Source organism: Garra rufa, chromosome 12 (assembly GCF_049309525.1).
Source record: "Garra rufa chromosome 12, GarRuf1.0, whole genome shotgun sequence".
NCBI classification, from domain to species: domain Eukaryota; kingdom Metazoa; phylum Chordata; class Actinopteri; order Cypriniformes; family Cyprinidae; genus Garra; species Garra rufa.
Window position 1 is genome coordinate 5,779,540 of NC_133372.1, and position 18,249 is coordinate 5,797,788.

Sequence of the window (18,249 nt, forward strand, 5' to 3'; positions counted from 1 at the left end):
GCAAATTAATAAAACACAATAAAAACCTTGGATTTTGAGTGAACCCTCAGATTATTAGCAGTGTTGTTACTGTTAACTAAAAATAAAAAAATAATAGTTATCACCTTACTTACCCAGGTGATTGATTACATTGATAATTGCAAACATTTCTGTATTACAAGGTTACTAAAATGTTAGGTTTAAATATGCAAATTAGGCATTATTTAATAAAGTATGTGCTAATTTGCATATTTCTAGTATAAAACTGTAAACACTGGATGAAGTCAGTTTCAAAATTCTTGTTTAACTTTTTTTGCCATATTAGAGTCAAAGGTTTTTACAGAGGGAATTTTGGGCGTCTAATTTTTTTGTCACTCTGTAAAACTTAGAACAGAAAACACTCTATTTTCACAAATGTTATATAATCAAGCAAATTATATAGGAACAAATCCCTTTGTAAAAACCTTCAAGATAGAAATAAAAATGTAAAGTTTGATGTGTGTAAGTGCTACTGAAGTGGAGATTTATGGCTCAGAGTAGGAGAAAAGTCATTTTGAGCAAACGGCCTTTAAAAATATGTACTGTAATTGAAATCTACTGTCTGACACAAATGGAAAGTGCTATAAAAGAAACACTTACAGTGTCTTTTGGATGTTTCTTTCCACTAGTCTAAAAAACAAACGAACAAAAAAACAAAACAAACAAAAAAAACACTTTAGGAAAAATAAAAAGCCAAAAATCTAATAAATAAATAAATAAATAAACAAATAAAAAAGTGTTTTGCCTGCAGTGTCTCCCCTCTTAAAGTTATATAAGGCTATATTTATTATTTATTATAATTTTTAGTTTCCGTAAATTTCTAGTGTTAGAAAAAAAAATAATATATTACATTTAATATTAAAATGTTTATACATGTAAAATATTTACAATTAAAAATTACATAAAGGAAAAAAAGGGGGAAAAATGAATTCAAACTGAAATTATAGCCAATTCAAAAGATAATAATAAAATAGTACATAAATAATAATAAAATAACACTGCCTGCTACACATACAAGCAATCTAATTTGACTTCTATTTGGCTTTCAGATTAGCTTTAACTGCATATAAAACTGTAAATGAATGACTACTGCCTGATCTCTTAGCTCTAACCTGATAAATGCAGCTGATCTGATTTGGCTTTAAATTGATTTGATTTGATGAACACTACAGAAAATGTTGGTTATTATAAAATTATTATCATCAGTAAGAGGTTAAATGGTAAACCGGGATCTATGCCTCTCCCTCTATGAATATGACATTGTGGTCTTGTACACTGCCTCTCATGTTCAGCCCTCTGATAATAAACTTGAAATAGCCTCCATCTGCCCTTCTACTCCTCGCAGGCTATTTTTAGTGTCACATCATCATCCAACTGGGTAAAAGTAGGGCAAAAAGTCTCAGCATGTCTCTGGCTATGTTCCCCTCTTTTTAGAGTTACCCTAAATACCCTCCTCGCTCATTAGTGCTCCAGCACGTACACATGACAGTAGGGCTGGGCCGATAAACGATATCGGATCGAAACGCGATAATTTACGTTAATAATGATGATAAGCTCTAGACATTTTTTGCTCGATATGGATTAATCTAAGAGCCAATCACACCGCAGAAATATGCGACAGCCAATCAGCATGCAGCGTGCGTGTGCACGTCAAAGTACAAAGTTCATTTCCTACCGCACTTTGCGAAGCAAACATAACACCAGGACGAAAAAAAAGAAAAGAAAAAAAAAAAAAAAAAAAAGCAGCAGCGACGGAAGTGAATCTAACCTCGAGTTATTATCCAAAGATGTTGAAATTGTCGACAAAAAAAGTAGCACTAATTCCGTTATATAAGTGGTTTGGCTATCTGAAAAGTGACTCTCAGCTCAGCTGAGAGTTTGGCGCGATTGTTAAAACTGAAACCGAAAGCAAAACGCGCACGCACATTTAAAAGCAATTTTAATCCCCCTTGTTTAGAGAGTGACTCCACAATGCACGCAAATTAGGCTACATGACATATCTAGGCTGTTATTAGTATGTAGGCTATAATAGGTTGTGTATCATGCTTGAAATATTCGGTCTCTATTTGCACTTTGAATATTTAGAGAGTAGCCTACTTTGACTACTCTGATTTCCTCTTTTTCGGTTTCGGCCAAGAATTTTCATTTCGGTGCATCCCTAAATTTGAGTGAACTTTCCCTTTAAAGGATTACTCCACTTCCAAAATAAAAATTTCCTGTGATAATTTACTCACCTCCATGTCATCCAAGATGTTTACGTCTTTCTTTATTTAGTGTCTTTATTTAGACACTAAGAGGGAAACATTGCAGGATTTTTCTCCATATAGTGGACTTCAATGGTGCTCAACGGATTGAAGGTTAAAAATGGAGTTGCAGCACAGCTTCAAAGAGCTCTAAATGATCTCAGCCGAGGAATAAGAGTCTTATCTGAAACGATCCGTTATTTTTTAACTTTTTTTTTTTTTTTACAATTTATACACTTCTTAACCTCAAATGCTCATCTTATCTAGCTCTGCATCAGCTCTGTGTATTCTGGTTCAATACAGTTAGGGAATGTCGAAAAACTCCCATTTCATTTTCTCCTCCAACTTTAAAATCATCCTACATCGCTGCAGAAGTACGGACCCAGTGTTTCCAAACTGAACAAGAATAAGGTGAAACGTCCTTTAAAAAAAAAAAAAAAAAAAAAAAAAGGTAAAACAGTGATGTAGGATGATTTTAAAGTTAGAGGAGAAAATGAGATGGGAGTTTTTCGACATTCCCTAACTGTATTGAACCGGAGCGCATATGCGCATCACAGAGCTAGACAAGACAAGCATTTGTGGTTAAAAAGTGTATAAATGTTCTTTTTTTTTTTTTTAAGAAAATGGCCGATCGTTTCGTTAGATAAGACACTTATTCTTCGGCTGTGATCGTGTAAAGCCCTTTGAAGCTACATTGAAACTGCATTTTTAACCTTCAATCTGTTGAGCAACATTGAAGTCCATTATATGGGTAAAAATCCTGGAATGTAAAAATGTAATTTCTTTGCGACTGAAGAAAGACATGAACAACTTGGATTACATTGGGGTGAGCAAGAAAGGTATGAGGAGATTTTTATTCTAGAAGTGGAGTAAACCTTTAAGCATACATGGTCACAATATAAAACGAAGTGGATCTTTCATGGGTTTAAGAGATATAATTTACATTATATTACGCCATATACGTCTTAAAGGGATAGTTCGAGCATTTAAGACATGAAGTTGTATTCAATCCTTATCGTCACTATAGTGTATACACACTGACCCACACTGCGTTCACCTCCCTGGTCAGAGTTCTGGCCGCTTGAAGTTTTTCAAGAAAGTAGTCACGGTTAGTTTCCGGGGCCACAAAACTGTGCGTTTTTACGTGAAAAAAATATATGCGTTTCAAAGCTTGATTAATTTACATCACAAAAAACACTCCTGACAAAAATCATACCTCAGTTTTAATCGGCACTATATTCTTTCCGTTTCCATCAATCCGCGCTGCTGTCAGTTCGCACGTTCCGATCAGCTGTTGATAGCGCGACTCGCTGATAACATGTCTGACTACCAGAGGTGGGTAGTAACGAATTACATTTACTTCGTTACATTTACTTGAGTACATTTTTGGGGTAACTTGTACTTTTAGAGTATATTTAAAGATAGGTACTTTTACTCTTACTTAAGTACATTTATAGTGAAAAAAATTTACTTTTACTTCGCTACATTTGATGGCGTTCCTCCGTTACTGTCCTCAGAAACGTGTCCTTGGCATTTTAATTTCATGCCTGATAAAACTGCGTTAATGCTGCTTTGTATAGACGGTTTCATCGGGCGCACGCGCCTGGACCTAAGTTAACTTCCGGTCTGTGTTTGTTTATCTGTCTGGTTCGTGTCGCGGGCTACAAACGCAGCTAATAATGAGTAATGAAGTTGGTCTCAGGTTATTGTGCTGTGGTATGTGTTTCCCAAACATTTATTTATTTGTGGCGACATGCCACGATATAAAAACCGACTGATTTTCCAATTGGAAATTGGAATTAATAGACTAATTAATTAATCTGTTAATAGACTTCTTTGAATAAACGTAATACACGTTTAAAAATCAAACCCAGGCGTGGGTGTTTTTATATCACTGTATTTCTGAAGAAAGACTGTCTTTAGAAAATGTCATTTTCATTTTCATCCTGCATAAGGCAGCGTTTTTAAATTAAGAGCTGCTTTGTCTATAGCCATTACCGGGGAAACCTCGTTTCTCGTGCTTAAAGCACCTCCTACTGGGAAGTAATGAGTTTGCATTTTTTAATAAATCAGTCTAATTTACGCAGCCAACATATTTCGCTTGTTATTAAAAAAATAATCTACTCTAGAAGGACTTAGCTGTTGTTATTGATTCTATTTGGATGTCTACCGGAAGTTAAGTTTGGGCCACAAAAGCGCTCATGCGCAGTAACGTTTGTTTATGTTGTTGCCGTTGAAACCGTCTATACAGCTGTTACTATGGAAACCGTAGTATTTCAGCGCTCCTAAAGCGCCCCCTCGTGACAGAGAATGAATTTTTCATTTCCAATACATTTTTTTCAGCTGTTTATGGTCAAATGATTGCAATTATCGACCCATGTTTTTATGAAGCAAATACAGAGTTGTAAATGTAAAAAGTTAAGGTGCCTTCTAAAAATCTAAACAAGTACAGTAATATTTATGTTTTAAATAAATATAATAAATTATATACTCAATTTATCCCTTTTAATGTTATAAAGGATGAAATGCCACAGTGTAACATATTTTGTTTTTGTGTGAAACTGTATCTGAATTTTAAATCATGCCATTTTATGGCTTAATATTCTACTTTACATTGTCCAATCCCATTACTGTTTATTTTACTTTTGCAGATCTTAAAAAGGGTTATGAACTGCTTTAAATTAATATTTAAAAATTCTGCAGATACACTAAATGAAATAAATATAATGAAATAAAATTACTTCCTTGATATTTGTTTATATTTGTGTATTAAAAACATTTTTGATTAGACTCCTATCTGATTTTCTATATTAAAAAAAGAAAGGTCTTTTTTTATTTGGGCTAGATACATTAATTTTCGGGCTACCAAAATCTACCAGAAATTTTGCGAGCCCTATATATATATATATATATATATATATATATATATATCAGATCAGAAGTAACTAGTAACTAGCTACTTGAGTACTTTTTCCATCGGATACTTTTTTACTCTTACTCAAGTAACTATTAAGATTGTTACTTTTACTCTTACTTGAGTAAATATTTCCATACGTTCTTGTACTTTTACTTGAGTACAGATTTTGGGTACTCTACCCACCTCTGCTGACTACGAAACTTCTGATGATGAAACCAATTTTAGCACAATGTCAGACGGAACAGACGATATATATATATTTTTAAATTAGACCTCGTTTCACGTGATTTCCACAGGAGTCTAAACATCAGAATGTTTACTTTACAGTTTAGACATGGGATCTCCAGTCCTCGTGAGCTACTGTCTTGCTGGGTTTAGTTTTTCTCTGATGCAACACACCTGACTCAAATCAACGGGTAATTAGCAGGCTTGTACAGAATGTCTCATTTGAGAAAGGTGTCCTGTCATAGGAAAACATCGAGCTGCAGGAATGTAGCTCACGATGACCGGAGTTGGAGATACCTGGTTTTTAGACCTAACTGTATGTGACTTCAAGCACACTTATAAACACGACGATACCGACACACGTTCCGCATAGTTACAGACAATAACAAATATAGCAAAGCATCATATTTTGTTGTGTTATAGATTCAATTAAATTCATTAGTTATGACATTTGCCGATTTTCTCACCACATAGACAGTTGATTATTGTCGATGCTATCACTGCCCCGGTTAGAATATTCTCAGTGTAACGTTAGCCTAAAAACCGACGTTAGCTTCAAAATAAACCTGTCGTATGCGACATAAAGTTAGTAAATAGAGCTTACCCGTGGTACTGGTACAGCAGAACTCTTTAAAATCCGTTTTTTGATTTTTCCTCCTTGGTTGGGGATGTAATCGTCTTCACTGAAGTAAGCACTGCACACACGAAAATCCTTGATACTGGATATTTTAGCTCCCGCGGAGTAGCCGATGGCAACCAGCCAAAGCTGTCTCATAACTAAATAAGAAACAGGAAAACGATGGAATCTGAATGGCGATCCCTGCACATTCTTGTGGTCACAACCTGGGAATTTACAAGTTCGCACCGTTGTTAATTTTCTACTTTTTATGTCGTTGTCATTCGAGTGTGTAATGGAACAGCTGATCGGAACGTGCGAACTGACAGCAGCGCGGATTGATGGAAACGGAAAGAATATAGTGCCGATTAAAACTGAGGTATGATTTTTGTCAGGAGTGTTTTTTGTGATGTAAATGAATCAAGCTTTGAAACGCATATATTTTTCTCACGTAAAAACGCACAGTTTTGTGGCCCCGGAAACTAACCGTGACTACTTTCTTGAAAAACTTCAAGCGGCCAGAACTCTGACCAGGGAGGTGAACGCAGTGTGGGTCAGTGTGTATACACTATAGTGACGATAAGGATTGAATACAACTTCATGTCTTAAATGCTCGAACTATCCCTTTAAAGTGATAGTTCACCCAAAAATTAAAATGCAGTCATTATTTACTCGCCCTCAAATAGTTCCAAACCCGTAAGACCTTCGTTCATCTTGAGAACACAAATTAAGATATTTTTTATAAAATCTGAGAGCCTTCCGACCCTGCACAGACAGCAACATAACTGAAATGTTTCCAAGGCCCAGGAATGTAGTAAGGACATTGTTAAAATAGTTCATGTGACATCAGTGGTTTAACAGTAATTTTACTAAGCTACAAAAATACTACAAAAAAACAACAGTAATGACTAATATTGAGATAAACAAAACACACGCACACAAACAAACCCTATGACAAAGCCCTAAAACAGACCGTTTATCACCATAATTGTCAATGCCCTTAAACAGACAATTCATTTTTACAATCACAATTATCATTTAGACAAGAGTCAAATTTCATAATCGTGACGGCCCTATAATTTAGCACCGACAGACTCTTAAAGATGACATCAGCACAACATGAGCGGTCACAGGTAACGTCAGCACAAGTGGTTGATCTCAGAGACGCAGAGAAACGTGAGCCTCCACTTCCTGTAAACACTGCAGAAATGAGCAGCACACGCCCTCAACAAAACTGCCACAACAACTCAAAGAAAACGTTTCGACAATGCCATCGCACAGTGACGCAAACAGATATACACTATACATGCTGCATTCACACATGTGCAGAAACAGACATGTGATTTCACCCCACATGCCCTCCTTGTCTGTTATAGATGACCTTGCATTGTCAGAAGTCCTGTACAAATGTCTGTAACTGGCACATCATGCTCACAATCACCTCTTTAAGCTCAGTGCATGTATGAGTCTCAATATTGGCTCACCTTCTGCAGCATATTGATCATAAAGCTCCTCGTTCTGAATGTTTAGTACCGGCATGATTGCTTTTCTCTTTCTTTCCGCTCTCTATCCATCCATCTGTCCCTCTCCCTCCCGCCCCGTGACGCCCGGCCGGCTCTGCTGTCAGCTGCACTTACGAGACCTGAGCACTGAATTCCTGTGCCCTTGCCAGAGACGGGCACACACACACAAATGCACACACATGCGCACACTCCCTCAAGCATATGCACACCAGTGTAGGGCAACTTTCACTACATGTTTCAGAAGCTCAGCTGTTTTAAAATAATGTATTATCCGGACACAAAATAATAAATTAGTTACAAAAGTTATTATAATGATACAAAATTATTATAGTCATTTTTTTCCATGTTGTACTACACATGCAGCTTTGCTGTCGAGTAATTTGAGGTTAAAAAAGAACTTGCTGTTCTAAAATGCCCTTTCTACCTTATGTAACATTGGAAAGTTTAATTGATTTTAGTGAATCTGTTTATGTTGGCAGTATGTGAATGAACCTATAATAAGCATTAGGGCTGTCCCCGAATAGTCGAAGATTCGATGCATCAATATGCGGAGCCTGATTCGACCACCGATCTCACAGTCGAATCTTCGCGGGTGAAACGAGCATCATACCATTTTGCCAATATGGGGGTGCTCAATGTCTAATTGCACACAGAACTACTGGTTTTGTACGGCTATATTAAGTTATATACAGCCTTTGATTATGATAATGCAGTAAAAACAAAAGTGAAAAGAAAAAAGCGTTCAATAAATATTTTTAACGTGTTTGTGAATAAATCCAACCACCCCTGTGACTAATTTAATTTTCACTTTCCCTGATGCATGACGAGATGAGGACCATCTTGACGGCAGGGATGGCGGCGATCACACCGAACGCGTTTTTGCAGTTGGAGGCGCCTCTTTTGAATGGTTTTCTGTTGGCAGTGAGCGTTCTGCACGCTGTATATGCGCCCCCGGCGCCTCGCGTTTTGCAGGAGCGCTCTGAGCGGCTGAAGTTGAAAAAAAAAAAAAATCAACTCTGAGCGGAAAAACGCCCGACGTCATTCGCGTTCTTTTCCATTGTCCAATCGAATGAATGGAGAGGCGGGCCTTCTGTTGTGATGGCGAAAGTTTACCGTTGCTTAAAAAGTCCGGAGACTCCAAGAAATGGAGGAGAAACCTTTGGTGTCTATCGTGGGTAACCCGGAGCTGTATTATTTAGGGTTTCTGCTAATATGACAGTTTACTTAACAGCAAAAAACTAAGATTTTAGAGCGCTCGCGCTATAATCCTTTGAATTGACTGACAGGACAGCTGTTTTGGTCGTTGCTTAGCAACATAAAAAAACCGCAGCACACTGCTCTTTCATTAAAAGTCACCAAAAAAGGCAGTGCTGTGCGCCTCGCGTTTTTAGAACTAAAAGACGCGTTCTGTGTTTTTATTTAAACCTAAATAAGTTTGTCTGTCAGTTGGCAGGCAGTTTTGGTCGCTTATAAAATAAAATAAAAATAGTTTTACCCTCCTGCTGACTATAGTGTCGTGCCCCTCCCAACCCATTCACACACGCACATAAGCCTAGATGATTCGACTATCGGTCGACTATAGAAAGATTCGAAAATTCTGATTCGACTATGAAAATTCATAGTCGGGGACAGCCCTAATAAGCATGAATGAGTTATTCTTTTTATATGGCCAATGCATCCTGGAAAATACAACCAAAAAAATCCAAAATAATATTTTGAAAAAAAAAAAAAAAAGTTTTAAAATGTTTTTTTTCCTGTCCATTTAAGTCTTAAAGGAGAAGTTCAATTCGAAAACAAAAATTCACAGATAATTTACTCACCCACTTGTCATCCAAGATGTTCATGTCTTTCTTTCTTCAGTTGTAAAGAAATTGTGTTTTTTGAGGAAAACATTTCTCTCCATATAGTTGACTTATATGGTGCCCTTGAGTTTTATTGCAGTTTAAATGCAGCTTTATTTAAACTGCATGAACATGAACATTTTGAATGACAAGGGGGTGAGTACATTATCTGTAAATGTTTGTTCTGGAAGTGAACTTCTCATTTAATAGTTTAAGCTTTATATGCTTTATTTTAAATTTAAATTTTTGATTTCTAAATGCATTTTATTGATCTTACTGTTTTGAAAACAGTCGAGTAGAATTTTCTCAGGTTTCTTTCATGAATAGAAAGTTCAGAAAATTTATCTGAAAAAGATTTTTAAAACTTTTTATAAATGTTTTTAAAAATCACTTTGTCAATTTAAAGCATCCTTGCAAAATAAAAGTATTAATTTCTATAATTCTATAAAAAAAAAAAAAAAAAACATTACAAATTTTACTGTCTAAAAGCTTATGACTGGTAGTGCATGTCAAGCTATCATATTTAATTAGGCAGACATTGCTATTTGTGAGTAAAATGAAAACAATTCATAAACGACTATAAAAGTTAATAATTTATAATATTAATTATAGCATTTATATTAATATTATTATCTTACTAAACAATTCAATGCATACTTTCCTCAATTTTAAAACATTATTTAACCTTGCAAAAAGTTTAATCAAAATAAGTCTTAATATCATAAATCTTTTGGCGAAACAAGATTAGATAAGGATTTTTATAAATTATTTTAGAGATCAGAGTAACAGAGCAATTTGGAACTAGATAACTAAAACATTTACCAAAGAAATTTCACTTAAAATTCAATTTTTTTAAATTATACTTATAAAAATCCTTGACAGTTTCAGGTTGTATATGACCAAATGAACGCTGCCTATTTGAGACTAATTACAAATTAAAAAAAAAAACTCAACATGAAACACTCAGCTGTAGTTTAACGTTTTGTATTATGAGTAGCTTATATTTTAGGAAGTTACAGTTTTAAAGAAGCTTCCCTAACGACGGCAGTCTTAACAGAAATAGCAACCAAACACATGCACACGTGTTTGGCTACACACAAACTCAGACACACAGACGGTGACTTACTCATGTAGCGGAAGGTTTCCTCGGCCAGCATGGGTGAGATGGCGCTGGGCTCCTCTGGAGAGCAGGAGGGGGAGATGACCCAGTCTTGACCCTCATAAAGATACAGCGAATCCCCTCCACAACCGTCGACACCCCCGTCACACACCTTACTGCCCTCATCTACAGAACAGACACATCATTCAGCTTCAGTGGTCGATTCCTCAGGTCAGAAGAGACAAGTCTGTGCAATATGAATCCACACACGCCATCTGCTGTTCATTCAAGTCAAGACACACTCTTGCTCATATTATGAGCAGGCATTATTTTCTTGATATGAGATTAGTAAAAAAATAATTAAAAAACAAACTTTCAGAACTTTAAAGTTCATAAACAGAAATGTCTGCAACTTTTAAGAATGTGCATAACAACACATTTTCTAAACGACTAGTCAGTTATTCTATGATGAAAATACTGTATAATTAGTCTGAATCATCCTGACCCATCCCTAGACCTCAAAAAGATACTTCGGCAAATGTCCAACCATGTTTACATGCCTATTTGGTGATCAGAAACTTGTTTTGAACAGGCTGGAGAAAGTTTACGTGGGAAAAGTAAAGTTCACCAAACCGTCTGTTTCAGAACCTGTCGCTCAGCATATCTGCTCATAATTAGGTCATAATTAAAAGTAGAATAGGATTTCAGGTCAATAAATCAAAGAGAGTGATTTTAAATGGTTTGTTAAAAAAAATATTTACATAATATTTAATAATATATAATATTTACATTAAATAAAATAATATACAGCTATGTACAGTATAGCATGCAAGCATTCTAGAGCAGTGGTTTTTCAACCTGGGAGCCACAAGATGGCTTAAAATTAATTAAAAGAAGACAAAACCGTTGACATCACATTTTGACATCTTATTTTAATTATAGTTTTTATTTAAGAACCAGGGGTCTATTGGTCTCAATAAACCTGTATGAACGAAAGTGTGATTTTTAGACCTTAAAATGAATTCATAGGAAATTAATTCAGTTTTAAGTCAGAGATTTTAATTGTGCATATATTTTTTATCTAGTTACACCATCAGTCAAATGTTTTTGCACAGTAAGATTGTTCATATTGTTAAAGAAGCCTGCATTTATTTGACCCAAAGTACAGCAAAAACAGTACAATTTTGAAATATTTTTTACTATTTAAATTAACTGTTTTCTATTTGAATATATTTTAAAATGTAATTTATTCCTGTGATTTCAAAGCTGAATATTTATCATGATCACTCAAAATTCTGATTTGCAGCTCAAAACACATTTATTATTATTATTATTATTATTATTATTATTATTGTTGTTGAAAACAGTCAAGTAGAATTTTTTCAGGTTTCTTTTATGAACAGAAAGTTCAGAAAAACACATTTATCTGAAAAAGAAATCCGTTGTAACATTATAAATGTTTTTAAAAATCACTTTATCAATTTAAAGCATCCTTGCTAAATAAAAGCATTAATTAATTAACCCCCCCCCAAAAAAATATTATATATATTCTTTTAAAAAAACATAAAAAACTGGTAGTGCATGTCAAGCACTTAAATTTAATAAGGCAGACATTGTTATTTGTGAGTAAAATCAAAACAATTCATAAATGACTATACAAGTTAATCATTTATAATATTAATTATAGAATTCATATTAATATTATATCATTATTTGTATAGTTTTTTTTTAAGGTGGAATGAAATGACATCACAACGTAAATATATTTCTCATGGTTTCTGATGTACGGGTGTGAATATATTCTCTGGTGACCAAAACAACACCCTGAGCTGAATTAACTGCAATTAACCCTGTCAACTTAGCTGTAATTAACCCAGACAAACCCTGATCCTAACTTTAACCTGAAATAAACAGAACACACTGCAATTACATGACGCACACTTTAAACAACAGTAATAATAAACAGTTAAACATATCAACAACACACTGGGCAAGCTGAAAATGTTGTATTGACTTTAAAATTCATGTTATTTCCTCATTCCTTTCTTTCTCTGAAAAGTTATTTAAAGCGGTCATCGGATGCCCATTTTCCACAAGTTCATATGATTCTTTAGGATCTTAATGAAAAGTCTCTAATATACTTTGGTTAAAAATTCTCAATAGTAGTGTAAAAAAAAACACCCTTTTACCTTGTCAAAATCAGCTCTGCAAAATATCAGCTCATTTTATGGCATGGGCCCTTTAAATGCAAAGCTCTGCTCGCCCCGCCCCTCTCTGCTGAGGGATTACGAGCTGTAATGTTTACTTTAGCCGCATTTAATAATAATAATAATAATAATAATAATAATAGTATTTGTATAGCACTTTTCATACATAAATGCAACTCAAAGTGCTTCACAGGCATGAAACAAACATAAAACATCAATGTAAGATAATTAAAACTTTAATTGATCGACGAAACTTGCCAACAAGCACATTATTAAGAAAGGCCATTTGCAAAGATGCATAAAAAAAAACCTTAACTCACTTCTGCTGTGGGTGAAGCTGCATCACGAATGATTCACGTGAACATAGATGCTTATGTAGATCGGGATCGATGCATTCTTTTTAAAAACGAAAGTAACGTTGTCCTCTGCCTCTTAAGAGGCTCAGATGTTGGGAGTAAATGAAGACTGCTATGTTCATTATTACATCCAACAACAGAACACCTCAATCGCTCAATTAGAGTCTTCCTCTGCACCTGAGCTGACACAATGGCGATCGTATTCGGAGTGTTTCAGCTCGGTGAGGGCGGGTCTAAGGGAAGGTGCTCGTGCCAATCTACTATCGTGGGAGTGCCCTCTGTCGGTGTTTCGTCACAACGACATGAAGCTGAGAATGACCTGATTTTAAAAAGGGGATATTACTTTTAAAGATTAAAAAAATACCACTGGGTAGATTTTTATCATTGTAGGGTGGTTGTGTACACAAACTGCCAACACACATTAATGTTCAAACAACATGTAAAAGTTAGTTTTGCATACGATGACCCCTTTAACATGTGTTGCATATAGGCTGGACTTGCTCTGGTAAGTGAATATCTGCTTCAGAGGAGTGGTTAACGTAGGGGTGGGCGGTACACCGGTGTCATAGTCAGAACCGGTGTGACATTGCACCACGACATGGATTTTCTAATACCGTCAATACCGTAATAAATCAATTATGTGCCTCGAACGGCTGCATTTACATCAATAATAGCTAATTCTAAATAATAAGGCATTACATTTTCTTCAAACGTTCAGTTGTGGTCTGAATACCTGTCCTTATACTAAATATCTTGTTGTAAATAAAAAAAGTAAAACATATTCGTATCAGCTTTGCAGGTGGTAGGTAAAAGGGGAGTGGCCATTAAACGACCGGTGAAACACTGTGAAGAAAGGTCGGGCCTGTAGCCTATACCAGGGGCGGAGTGTCAATCGAGACGACCGGGACTTTTCACGGTCGGCCGGCCGAAGGATTTACACAGCAGATCACAAATTGAGCGGGCGCGAGGCGAACTAATATTGTATATAATTTTCGCACTTTCAATATGCAGGGTATAGAAATCGCTTTTAACTGAGTGCTCGCGCTGTTTACTTTTCCTTTCGATTTTGCGATAACGCACACTCTGTGTAAAGGGAGCAGCACATCTTATAATAGATATTTGTCAGTGAGTACAAGATTGCAGCAAATCCTCCAGTCTATTTTTGTCATCTCTTACTTTCGACCCGTGATCATTCAAATCTAAAGGTCACTGTACACTGAGTCCGATTTTCGAATGCGTTTTTTTAAATAGTTTTCTCATATTCGCCATCCTTATCAAAATGCTTATTATGGATGCGAAAATGCAGAAAATCAAACACAATCCGAATTTTTTTATGATGGACGAAAGTTTCAGAGGCAGTGTGTAAACTCGATTAACATAACCTGTATTTTTTTTTTTTACGTGCAAAAATCTCGGACGAAAATGTCGTACTCGTGTGTGCAATGACATTAACTCCAGCAGCTCGTGTCGGATGCAGGGTTGCCAAGTCCGCGTTTTTCCCCACAGAATTGGTCTACTATTAAACTGTTGCTTTGGGTTGATTTCCCCCAGTTATTTAAAGGTTTTAAATATTGCAGAAATTAAATTTCAATAAATTGTTTTTTTTTGTTTTGTTGTACACTGTTAAGTAAGATCTTTAGGTTTTTTGCAAAATAAATATGTTGAGAATGCATAATACTCTTCCATGTCTCTTTTTGATAAGGATACCTACCATTTACTTATTATATTATAAAAATATTAACTTTATTCACATACTAAAGGGACAGGACAGGCTACTCCTCCCACAATGTACCAAAAAAAGTAATACCGTGATATTTTACCGTCACCGTTCAAAAGATGAAAAATACCGTGATATTAATTTTAGGTCATATCGCCCACCCCTAGGTTAACGGTCATAACTCACTGCAGGAGAAAGCCTGTGACTTTTTCTTTCTGTATCTCAAACACAAACCTGTTCCTGCAGCTGTGTCCTTCTTCTCCACACTCATGGGCTTCACCTCGAACATTCTGATTGGTCAGCTGGGCGAATGAGGGCGGGGCTCCTCACTCATGCCCAATCCGCACAAGCAGAAGACGTGAAGGCTGCTGATGTCACATCCTGCTCCGTTTCAAAACACCATGGAGATGCACAGCCTATACCTGAAAGACACAGGAAATGCCATGACATTTAATAACCGTTTGAGAGTGTGTGTGTTTACAGTAGCCTGCATAGAAACAGGCTTGTGCTGCACGAGAATATAAACACTCACTCATTCTCTCTCTGCTGACATTTCAGCTGTGGTTGAGTTTTTTTTCCTCCAGCTGTTTGGCAGATTAAGCGTGTATCTGACTGAGCAAGACACAGAGATCTAACATTTGAATCGTTATGTAACAAGAATTATTGTTATTTCCCTTACAAAAAATTATGTTTTCCACCAAAAACTAGAGAGTGACCAATTTGTGTTTTCTTTAATGACTGATATCTTTAATTTTTATGTTTAAGTGCACAAAATAATCCTCTGTGTCTAAATAGTTTTCAGGCCACTGTCTCTAAAGCTTGACTGTTTTTTCCAGGCCACGTTGCAGCTGTCTTTGAGGGGGGAGTGAGGGGCACTTCCTGTTGTTCAGAAACTAAACGGCTCCAGCTTGACTTAAAGGAGGCTTAGGGCAAAGAAAATCCCCCTTACAAAAATGTAGTATAATAATCACCCGCCGCCAACAAAAATAAATAAATACATGTAAAAATAAAGGGGGTGGGGGGGAATGTAGGACAACAGAAAAAAATAACAACCATTCAAATGTTTTTGGACAGCAGGATTTTTAAGGTTTTTTAAAGAAGTTTCTTCTGCTCACCAAGCCTGCATTTATTTGATCCAAAGTACAGCAAAAACAGTAAAATTGTGAAATATTTTTACTATTTAAAATAACTGTTTCTATTAGAATTTATTTTAAAATGTAATTTATTCATGTGATTTCAAAGGTGAATTTTAGAAATCATTCATCCTTCAGAAATCATTCTAATACTCTGATTTGATGCTCAAAAAAACATTTATCATTATGTCGAAAACAGTCGAGTAGAATTTTTTCAGGTTTCTTTCATGAATAGAAAGTTCAGAAGAACGGCATTTATTTGAAATAGAATTTTTTGTAAAATTATAAATGTATTTATCATCACTTTTGATCAATTTAAAGCATCCGTGCTGAATAAAAGTATTAATTTCTATAATTTCTTTCCAAAAAAAAAAACCAAACAAACAGTATACTGACTCAAGCTTTTGAATGGTATAGTGTATGTTACAAAAGCTTTTTATTTCAGATAAATGCTGATCTTTGGATATTTCTATTCATCAGAGAATTGTTTTAAATATTGATAATAAAAAAGTTTCTTGAGCAGCAAATCAGTACATTAGAATACTTTCTGAAGGATCGTGTGACACTGAAGACTGGAGAAATGATGCTAAAAAATTAGCTTTGAAATCACAGGAACATATTAAAATATATTCAAATGGAAAGCAGTTATTTTAAATAGTACAATATTTCACAATATTACTGCTTTTGCTGTATTTTGGATCAAATAAATGCAGGCTTGGTGAGCGAAAGAGACTTAAGATTATATATTATAATATTATTCCAATTTAAATTTCAAAAGCATTTCTTTAAAATATAAATCTTATGTAACTTTATTAATATCAAATTTAGATTGCTGAATAAAATGCCCTTACATTTAAAATAACCAACAAAAAAAGTTGATTTTCATAGTAAACTTTTGCATGTCAAAACTGTTTATCACAGTGAAGAGTTTTTACCTTCCTTGTGTATGTTTGTCAAACTCAGGAGGAGGGTGTGGGATGTGGGTTTTGTGCACAGAGAGAGATCAAAACAAACCTGCCGTACCGCAAACAAAAGTGAAAGTGCAGTTGTGCACTGTGTAATGCATTGCATATAATGTTGGGAACAATTCAATATATCAAACTCCTTGTAATAATCTCACTTGGCTAATTAATTCCATTCCAAGTGAAATTGCAGTTTTAGAAAGAAAACAAACAAACATATAATGTAATCACCTGCTTTCATTTTCAACTAATCCTCAGAACAAGATCCTAAGCACTTAATCGTCAGTTCACTGTATTGTCCAATTTCCTTTAAAACTCCAGTATTTACCGAACTTGAAAAACTTGATGTGTTCTATTGTTACCCGGCAGGAGATATGCAGCTAAGCGAGGCTTTTCTGTCAAAAAACTTACAACAAGAAAACTATGCATGCATATTTACGTTCTTCCTCTTTTTGTCTCGCTCCAGGAAGTTATTACTGTTTTGGGAAGTGCAAAGCTTATGATGACAACCTGTTCTTTTAATATCGACCCTCGTGCCCATAATGTCTGTCCAGCCCATTGCAGGAAACTCTTCATCAATCAGACAGTCACAGGGTCAAAGACCAACGATATCTCAACCTGACTCGGCAGTAGATGCAAAAATCACCATCACAGGACGAGAAAAACAAGAACATCCAAACATCAGGCTGTCATTTTATTATTGACACATCCCAAAAGTAAAGGGATATTTGTGAGGGTGTGGTACTGCTCTTCTGCCTCTGCCTCTGCAATGGCATGAATCCAAACGCTTCCAGCAGCATTGTGTCTCATCCAGACGTTAATGCAGAGCTCATGACAGCTGCCACTGTGATTATACCAGCATGACTTCCAACAAGCTCCATCTAAGTGACACCTGAAATAAATTACACTCGGACCATATATTCTCAGCTTCCAGTTTTGCTTAAGGCCAAGGAGAACGTCAATACACCTCCATTAGCAGCATGTCATGTCATCTGTTCACCAATCTTCCCTTTGACCAACAGTAACTCTCCAGCAATCTGTCTGCAATTATCTAAACCGTTACAAACAGAACACAATAAAAAACGTGTGACAGGATCCAGAGGGGCTTTTGAAATATGACAAACCAGACTATTGTTTTGAAATTGAGATATATACATCCTCTGAAAGCTAAATAAATAAGCTGTTTAAATAGAACAATATTTGGCTGAGATACAACTATTTGAAAATCTAGAATCTAAGGGTGCAAAAAATTCAAAATATTGAGAAAATCACCTTTAAAGTTGTCCAAATGAAGTTCTTACCAATGCATATTACTAATCAAAAATTAAGTTGTGATATATTTACAGTAGGTAATTTACAAAATATATTTATGGAACATGATCTTTACTTAAT

At 35.4% G+C, this 18,249-nt stretch overlaps 1 protein-coding gene across 1 annotated transcript in view; it reads right to left on the bottom strand.

Annotated features, from left to right (window-relative positions):
• trak2 (trafficking protein, kinesin binding 2) overlaps positions 1-18,249 on the bottom strand; it is a 42,808-nt gene that overhangs the window by 23,022 nt on the left and 1,537 nt on the right. The window contains 2 exon segments of the mRNA XM_073851601.1: positions 10,510-10,668; positions 14,997-15,184. Of these exon segments, the coding sequence (XP_073707702.1) occupies positions 10,510-10,668; positions 14,997-15,051 (214 nt within the window). The 5' untranslated portion in view covers positions 15,052-15,184.